Here is a 9,123-nt window from a genome sequence, read left to right on the forward strand (position 1 = left end):
CTGGGAAGCCCCCAGGACACTGTTTTTCCTGTGACCAGCTGCTAGCATCTCCCCAGGGACCATTATCCTCCAGAGGCCCCAGTATTTACTCCTCCTGGCATATATTCATATAGAGAGTATATATCTATATATAGAGTACAAATCCATATACAGAGTACATCCAGCTGTGTCAAAAGTTTGACATAAAGAATTAAAAGGCACACATTAAGTTAAAAAGAGGAAGACATTTACTAGGACAGCAGTAGCTATTTACTCACCCAGGTGCTCTTGGTTACCTCTTGTAAGCCTGGGGGTTTTAGTGGATGAAGTTTGCAGAGGAACAGCTATTTCTGCTCAAGAGTCTCCATTCTTCAGATTTCAGTTCATTGAAAAAAAGAAAGAAAAAGAAAAAGAAATAAAAGTCCAGAGAGGAATTCTCCCTAGAATCTGCAAAATACCCTGATCAAAGGAGCAGGAAATGGTAAAGCTGGAGCATCTAGCAGATAGATAGCCTGAGAGACTAGTAAACATTACCTGACTGAATAAATATTTGTTTAGCTGTCTAAAGTGCTTTACAAAAGGATAAATCACACAGGGAGTTTTCTTTTTGTCATAGTTAAATGAAATCTTGCTGTGCACAAATTGCCTGTGCAAGAGCCTCAGCTCCTTATCACATCTAACATGCGTGCGTAATGAGAAGGCAGAACTGTGCACGCACCTCAGACAAAATAAGCTGTGGCTGGTCCTGGCCAAGTAAATGAGACAAAAACTGAGCCAAGTGCAGATAAGCAGAGTCCCCATCCCAGTTAAGGATTCTCCAAAGTTTTATAGGGTTCAGACCTGCAATTCTGTGTCACATCTCCCCAAAGTTCTCAGCATCAGCTTGACCACTGCCTTGCTCTCTTGCTTGACAACTTGCCTCCCAAGGCATATCCTCAATGAGTATTTTGTCTTTCAGATTTCAAGTGCCTGTTGCACCTGATGCAGGTGTCCTCCAAAAGTGCATTGGTGACAGCATTTCCATTGCGATTGTTGGGTTTGCCGTAGCCTTCTCTGTGGCTAAAGTGTATTCCATCAAGTATGACTACACGTTAGATGGCAACCAGGTAGGCAAATAACACAGAAATCAAGAAAATGCATTTGTCAGTGGGAAATAAGTCATTTTAAGAATACTTCACCTTGTGAATAACTGTCATTAACAGCTTTTAAGAACAATCTTTTTTTGGTTTTATTTCAGGAACTAATTGCTTTCGGGCTGGGTAATATAGTTGGTGGATCATTCAAAGGATTTGCTTCTAGCACTGCTCTGTCGAGATCAGGTGTGCAGGAGAGTACAGGAGGTAAAACACAGGTATAGAAAACAACACATCATGATGACATTTAATGCAAGAAAGCTCTTCCCTAGCTGACTATAATGCCTGTGGGCACTTACTCATGGTGGAATTGTTGTCTCATGCAGATTGCTGGTATTATCTCAGCTGCCATCGTCTTGATTGTGATCTTGGCCATTGGGTTTCTCCTGGCACCATTACAGAAGGTATTCACTGGTTTCACCAAGCAGTTCCTCCTGCTTGCCAAAGACAGGACTGCTCTAGGAGTCACTGGGAGTGTTCATAGGCTTCAGTGGGAGCCAAACAGGGTTTTGCAAAGCTTGGTTCTTCTGCCCAGATCATGACAGAGAGGACCACTACATCTGGTCGCTCAAAGGGAATGCAAGTTCCAAACACCAAATCACAGCACCAGCTTTTAGGTGCCAAAAATAAGTGGGACTTGCAGCTTCAAGTCAGACACCTGTACTGCACCACGGCTAGGGAGGTTCCAGCAGCAATACAGCTAGAGGAGCTCCCTAGCCTTTAAGCTGCACTTTGGCTCTATTTATGTGACAGTTTAAGTCTTAATGTTCAACAATCGCTTTGTTCACTTTAAAATTCAACATATATTTTTGTCTTTTTAACAGTCAGTCCTTGCATCTCTGGCTCTTGGCAACTTGAAAGGAATGCTCATGCAGTTCAAAGAAGTAGGCATCCTGTGGAGAAAGGACAAGTATGACTGTGTAAGTTGAGTTCCACAAGCATTCAGGAATGAAGCATTCTGTAAAACTAATCTATTAAGCAAATTCATTTACAGGCTATCTGTTTTGAGTTTTTATATATATATATATATGTATATATACACCTGTTTTACTTCACTAAACAGAATGTACAGCAGTGGCAAGCCTTTTCTCCTCATATACCCCTTTCTTGTGTTTTTCATTTTGTTCCACCTATTTTGAGTTGATTGTTTCTCCTAACTTCATCTTAATCCATTTCATCAAAATCTATTAAAATATAGTTCATTATATAAAGTCAAATATAAAAGGCAGAAAATGTCCGAATACCTACTGCATTGGCTATATATTCAGGGACACTTTCTCACACACGTGCAGCATGTTACATGGACGTTACACAGCAAAAAACCAAGCGATAGCCATGGCTTGAAGGGTTTACTCCAAATGGTAAAGCTCATGGCTGGAGGGCAGGACTGTTTATTTCTAACACTCAAAAAATTTAGGCTTTTGCCCTTCTCACTGGCCAGCTCCTTGTGTTGCCAGACAGTTCCAGGCATTAGTTTTCCCAGCTACTAATCAGTTACTTACCACATGAAAATGCTTTGACATCTGTGGTTAAAACACATTCAGTATTATCTTGTAATTTGTGCTTATCAGTTGTGTACATTCACAGCACCTACATTTGCACATTTCAACTCTCAGCTTTACCAGGATCCTGATTTAGGTGTAACCTTGCCTTTCCGCTGGATTTTTATTGAGCATTTAGTGAAGCACCTATCAAAGATACACACCTCCATTATTCTAAGCCTTTCTTTTGTTGAAATTGTCATCCCCACAAACACTCCCAAGTACTACTTGGTGAGTTTGGCCCTGTTTTACAAGAAAAGAAACAGGAAACATGAAACCCCCCCCAAAGGCAGATGGACAGCTTGGACCAGATCTGAGAGCTGTTGCTGCTCTTACCCTGGGCTCACAATAAGGTCCTTGACATGCTCATAACCTCTGCTATCCACCTGCTCCTTACAGGTTATATGGGTAGTGACTTTCTTGGCTGCCGTTTTTCTTGGCCTGGATATCGGACTAGCAACTGCCGTGGCATTCCAGCTGCTGACTGTGGTGATCCGCTCCCAGGTGTGAGTACTTGTTGGATGATGCTAAGATAAGATATCTCAGGTTCTCCTGTTACAAACTAACTCCCCCTGCACAGAGAAGGCCAATAGCCCAATGCCTTGTTCAGACCAACAACCATGTATGGAAAAATAATTTACAGGCATAAGCCCTTGGGTGTGGGGTCCCGCTGAGATTGCTTTCTCAGATCCTTCCTTCTGCCTGGTTTTGGTATGGGATACAAATAACTGCATGTGTGCGTTTGTTCACAGCCCAAGCTGCACCGTTCTGGCTAATGTTGGGAGAAGTAACATCTATAGAAACAGGAAGGATTACAAAGATGTAAGAAATGTGTTGTTTCTTTTATTACCTACCCGCTGCATTTGTGTTTCTATTGCAGATGTTGTTACTGACACTTTTTCTTCATTGTAGATCTATGAACCAGAGGGAGTGAAGATTTTCAGGTGCTCGTCTCCTATCTTCTTTGCTAATACTGAATTCTTCAGAGAGAAACTCATCACTGCTGTAAGTCTGGGGCTGTTGTTCTGAACATATGAATTGCACGATGCATTTAAATATTCTTTTTTTCATGACTTACTTATTCAAATATTGCTGCCACTAATGTAATCACACGTGTACATATACACCTCTGAGAAAGACAGCAGCCTGACTCATGCTGAACATATACCATTAATATGTATATACATATTTTCAGTCCTTTAGAGGAAAGTAATGTGAATATAGACATTATTTTATTAGCATTTATATTATTTACACCTAATAAATGTTAGTTTACTCAGCTTACCTGAAAGAACATAGCCACAACAGTCAGAAGAGCTGAACGAAATCACACTGTCAAAGAGGTTTTAATGTCTTCATTGACAAACTGGGTGAAGGCAGCTGTTCTTTCCATAACCAGCACAGAAAGCCAGGACCCCAGAGCCCTCACCTCTGTCATCCCCAGACTGAACCAAACTCGCACCCTCACTCTCCCCTTCATGCTGCTCTTACGGAGCAGTTGATAAGCAGTGGCTACCCTGAGCACTGGTAATGAGCAGCTCATTCTTCACATGAGAGACTGAAACTGGCACAGGAACTACAGAATCCAACATGTTTGGGTCTCCATGTGCTTGGCTTTCACCTCAGAAGATTCTGAAGGGGATTTTTTCTGAGTGCAGTTGCTCCACCATCTCTCTCTTTACAAATACAGGTACTTCTAACATTTCTCTCCTCCTCCACCATTTGATAGATGAGACAGAAGACTTGCAGGAATTTGGTATTTTCGTAACCCTTATTAGCCAAATTTTCTTGCCATCTAATTTACCTAAAGCCAATTAAGAGGTTCAAGAGACATCACAGCCAGCATGTTCAATTTTGATTTTCTTCTTCAAGAAACCAAAACAATGTGTGTACCCATGCTGCAGTCAGGGGGCACAGGGCAAACAAAAACTGTGAGCTCTCTAAGCTCTCTCTAATCTCAGGCTGGTACAGTGCTGGCTAGCCCAGAGCATGTCCTACTCATCTTCACTATGAGACAGCCATAATGACCACTACAAACCTGCCTGGTTTGTAGTCACACCTGTAGACATCATTCCAAACAAGAAAAGTTGAACTGATGAGAAATGGTAGGCAACATCTTGACTGTAAAGAAAAGCCACACGAGATGCTGTGATCTTCCCCTGCTGTCACCGGGCTTGGTTTTTTTAATTATTCAAAGTGCTGTTTCTGCAGGTTGGCTTCAACCCACAGAGAATCCTGAGGAAACGCAATAAAGCTCTAAGGAAAGTCAGGAAGATGCTGAAGAAAGGAGAGCTGCAAGTGACACCTGTATGTAAGGCAACTGCACCTGGGAGGGGAGGAATAGGGGTGGGGATAAGCACTCAGTTCCCTGGCTTGACATGGCAGAGAAGTGCCTCACAGCCTCCTGTCCTACTTGGATATGCTATTCCCAGGCTGCCACTTCATGACAAACACATTTCAAAAATAAGATTTAAATGTCTCTCACAGTTAGAGGCTTTACTACAGCTTTACTATGGGCAGAGCTTGTATGTGTCCACTGGAGTTTTGTTTGGCATCAAATAGCAGGATCAGTTCCCATAGAGGCAATGTTCATAATGTATAAATGGTAGGATAAAGCCAGTTTTCTCCCACCCCAAGTCCTGCATGCTTCCTGTTGTTTTTTTCTGAAACTATGGAATTAAAGCATATAGAATCATAGAATCCTAGAATGGTTTGGGTTGGAAAGGACCTCAAGATCATCTAGATCACTCCATAGGCAGGAACACCTTCCACTAGGCCAGGTTGCTTAAAGCTCCATACAACCTGGCCTTGAACATTTCCAGGGATGGCACATTCACAGCTTCCTTGGGCAGCCTGTTCCAGTGTCTCACTACCCTCACAGTAAAAAATATGACAATTGACTTCAGAAAGCAATAAATAGCCCTTAATAACTGATTATGATTCTGATCAAATGATTGGTGAGAGGAAAGCTGACGTATCCAGACTGCTTCAGACAAGGGAGAGACAGAACTTTTCCTAGTGTAAAGTGCAGGTGGGTCCTGCTCCATCTCATGCGTACATCAGCTTTGCATTGCCACCACTCTCACCCTTGTGTAAGATGTACTACTTCCCTGGCTGGGTCTTACAAAGAAGTATTAATTATAACACTTTTCTCTGTTGACACAGAAAGGCTTGATTTGCATGGCAAACTATACACACGAGTCAGATGAAGAATTAGACAACAACAAGATAGAGGAGCTGGACCAGCCCACCAACATGACAGACTTGCCCATTCAGATCAACTGGGGCGCTGACCTCCCCCCTGGCATCACTGTGCCCCGAGTTGACATCCACAGCATCATTCTGGACTTCTCATCAGTGTCTTTCCTTGATTTTTCTGCCATGAGAGTCCTCCAAAAGGTAATTGTAATTCACAAGATGAACAGTGATCATATGAAAGAAAAATATATGAATGCAGTTACACAGGAGGGATAGGCTGGAGGGAAGGGATGGTACCCTGAGGGACCCTGACAGGCTTGAGGAGTGTGACAATGCAATGGCTAATCACCATAACTGCTGTTATCAGCAAAAATAGCAGTATCTAAATGGTGCCTCTTTCTGGTTTAACAGACTTTGAAAGAATTTGTGCGGATCAACATCGACATTTACATTGCAGAAGCACATGGTGAGTACTTGCCTTTCCATCAGCATCACCACGGATTCCTCATTCCACTGTCTTCCCTGTCTACCACCAAGCTTAGCTGCAGAGGATGACCCAGTTTTACTTTCCAGTCTTGGACAGCAAACAGATCAGCTGAATGGACATGTCATCCCTCCCATGCTGTCCCCAGCAGGCTGGTTTTACCTATGGCCACTGCTGTGCCGTACAGCTCTGGGCTGTGAGATCCACTATAGGGCAGCCTGTGTTAGGCATTAAATAAGAAATAGGGCTCAAATTCCCTTCTGCCTGGTATCAAGCAGGGAAAGTACTGATGGGCATTTATATCCCATCCTCTCTGCATCAGTAAAGAGAAACCCATCTGCTCTAACAAAACAGTGCAGTACACCAGCAGCTCCCATGCTCGCTCAGTGGACATGCTCAGGATACACTTCTTCATTTTCAAGGCCTATAGGTCACTTTGTGCTTTGATTTTGTTCTTCCCCAGAGGGCCTCCTGGAGAAGCTGGAGAGATGCGCATTTTTTGATGAGGAGATTAAGCCATCCATGTTTTTCCTCACCATCCACGATGCAGTTTTACACATTTTGCTGAAGAAGGACATAGCCAGCTCCCCTGAATTAAAGCTCACTGAGGTAACACTACAGTCATCTTTTGCTACTTTAGTGCCTTTACATTCCTGACAGGTACCCAGCAGTGCCCTGCATAGCTAGCCATGTGCTCTACACCTTCTCCATATCCAGAAAGCTAATGATTACAACTCAGTGGGTCTCCAATAAATTTGGAGAGTAAAAGTGACCAGATGCCTGGCAACCCGTAATGAAAGGAGTGAATAATTCCCACTGGAGACAGGCCTGGCTGTAGGCTTCATTTGAAATCATGTCCCTGTGAAGAGTGTAGGGCGAAATCCTGGCCCATCCACCCTCTGTGGTAACTCATCAGCAGGGACTGGTGCATGTGCTGCAGTGGCTCTAGAGAGGCAGACTTCATGCTACTTGCATGTGGGCTTCCCAGGACTGTCTACCTTCAAAAGGAGTGTTAAAGTAGTGCAGATACATCAGTACAGCCAAAATTGGTGGTGGCCTTTCTGGGAGTGTTCTTCCATCAAAAGCAAGAAAGGATCCTTTGTGTTAAATATGTTTAATAGTACCAAACCCAGAATGCCACTCACCTGGAAACTGTCTAATTCCACTCATCTGAACTGGCCTAGCTCTTCCACACTGACCCAAGACCTGGTGGGGGGCGTAAAGGGCTGACAAGGGATAGCTTCCTTCCTTCCACGTCAACTTTCCAAGTGTGTTCCAGAGATTTAAAAGATAAGACCTTCAGTGTTAAAAAGGAAAAAAGCAGCAATCTATTTCCTAACCCACAATTTCTTGTGTTCATTGCAGGGGAAGTGTAGCAGCAGCAACAACTATGTCATCACCCCCAGCAATGGACTGCGCAGCCGGGAGTACATGGTAAGATTCTCATCCCCATTAGCAGCACTCCAACTGTAAGAAACGCAGCCCCAAAAGCTAACATGGGAACTGTTAGGTCAGGTAACAAAAGCATCTTAATCCCTGAGCTCCTGTGTCAGCCCAGGGCAGAAAGCAGCCTGACAGATTATTGATGGGATTTGACTTAAGGCAAATCCTTACAGGAGTAAGAGGCATGGGGCTCGGCTCACAAGCCTTGTGCGCTGAAAGTCATCAGAGGAAAGGCAGGCAAATGCCATCTCAGCAGGCTCTCACCTGGTCTTCCCGCCTGTCCACCACAGTTCGCCTATGATTAGCTCATTGGTAGAATATTGGTGTGGCAGAAATATCAGTATTAGTCTCATTTATGTAAATGCTCTGGGCAGAAGGGGAGTCTGGAGACAGGGATTTAAAAGGACCACGTGCAGCCTTTCATAATGACTAGAAGAGAAGGGCAGTATCCAGCACACAACAACCCCATAAGGAGAAAATGTCAGACCACAATCTTTCCACACAAACGCTTTAGAGGGGTAAACTCTTACATATCACTCACCAGAGGGCACCTACCTTGGCTATTCCCTACAGAGGGTGACATTTATTTCTTTTTATTTCCTACAGATTCCAATAGAAACAAAATTTTAGATTTAATTTTCTAAATATAATATCCTCCAACACCACCACGTCACTTAGAGAAGATGAACGCAGATGCAGTGATGATCATGAAGACAGAAGGATACCTTTAAATACCTTAAAGAAGGATTTACTACATGTGGTTATGTTCCAAGTTTTGGAATGTGCTTGTTAGTCTTTATGTGTCCCTGTATATATAGAAATGTATTTATGTACATACATGGAGGCTAAAATCACACAGATATTTCATACATTGTTGACAGCCTAGCACAGAGTTGAAGAATCAGGCATTGTTAACCCTATTTGCATATACTTGTACATACATTATTCTGACAGTTTGTAGACAACCTGTACAGTTACTAGAGAATATATAAATATTTGAAATCTTGTAATTTATAACACAGACTAAGAGTTGGGAACAACATTTTATCTTCAGCGTGTATATAACTTGTATAGTTTTCTTGAAGGTTTGTAAGATACTTAGTAGACCAAATTACTAAACTTGTTTTCAGCTCACTACCATGAGCATAGTGTACATAGTGACTAATGCACCTACTGTCAAACATGAAGATTGTTCAGGAAAGACACAGCATTTTCAGATCCAAACATGATTCACTGATTTAGTTTGCGCTGGTATAAAGTGCACAAGAGAGTATGCACTTGCAGTGAACTATTAAATAAGGATTTTGGTAACTCTGCATTGCTTGCTGCATTTGTCAATACAGCA

General features: G+C 42.7%; 1 protein-coding gene across 1 annotated transcript in view; it reads left to right on the forward strand.

Annotated features, from left to right (window-relative positions):
• Positions 1 to 8,496, forward strand: part of SLC26A3 (solute carrier family 26 (anion exchanger), member 3) — a 13,015-nt gene extending 4,519 nt beyond the window's left edge. Inside the window, exons 8-20 of the mRNA XM_010012857.1 lie at positions 938 to 1,085; positions 1,217 to 1,330; positions 1,439 to 1,516; positions 1,937 to 2,032; positions 3,053 to 3,159; positions 3,406 to 3,475; positions 3,566 to 3,658; positions 4,865 to 4,960; positions 5,819 to 6,052; positions 6,263 to 6,317; positions 6,799 to 6,944; positions 7,701 to 7,769; positions 8,385 to 8,496. Coding sequence (XP_010011159.1) covers positions 938 to 1,085; positions 1,217 to 1,330; positions 1,439 to 1,516; positions 1,937 to 2,032; positions 3,053 to 3,159; positions 3,406 to 3,475; positions 3,566 to 3,658; positions 4,865 to 4,960; positions 5,819 to 6,052; positions 6,263 to 6,317; positions 6,799 to 6,944; positions 7,701 to 7,769; positions 8,385 to 8,408 — 1,330 coding nt within the window. The 3' untranslated portion in view covers positions 8,409 to 8,496. The remainder of the gene's footprint in view (positions 1 to 937; positions 1,086 to 1,216; positions 1,331 to 1,438; positions 1,517 to 1,936; positions 2,033 to 3,052; positions 3,160 to 3,405; positions 3,476 to 3,565; positions 3,659 to 4,864; positions 4,961 to 5,818; positions 6,053 to 6,262; positions 6,318 to 6,798; positions 6,945 to 7,700; positions 7,770 to 8,384) is intronic.
• Positions 8,497 to 9,123: the final 627 nt, after the last annotated feature.

This window comes from Nestor notabilis, unplaced genomic scaffold, assembly GCF_000696875.1.
Source record: "Nestor notabilis isolate BGI_N333 unplaced genomic scaffold, ASM69687v1 scaffold4994, whole genome shotgun sequence".
Lineage (NCBI taxonomy): Eukaryota > Metazoa > Chordata > Aves > Psittaciformes > Psittacidae > Nestor > Nestor notabilis.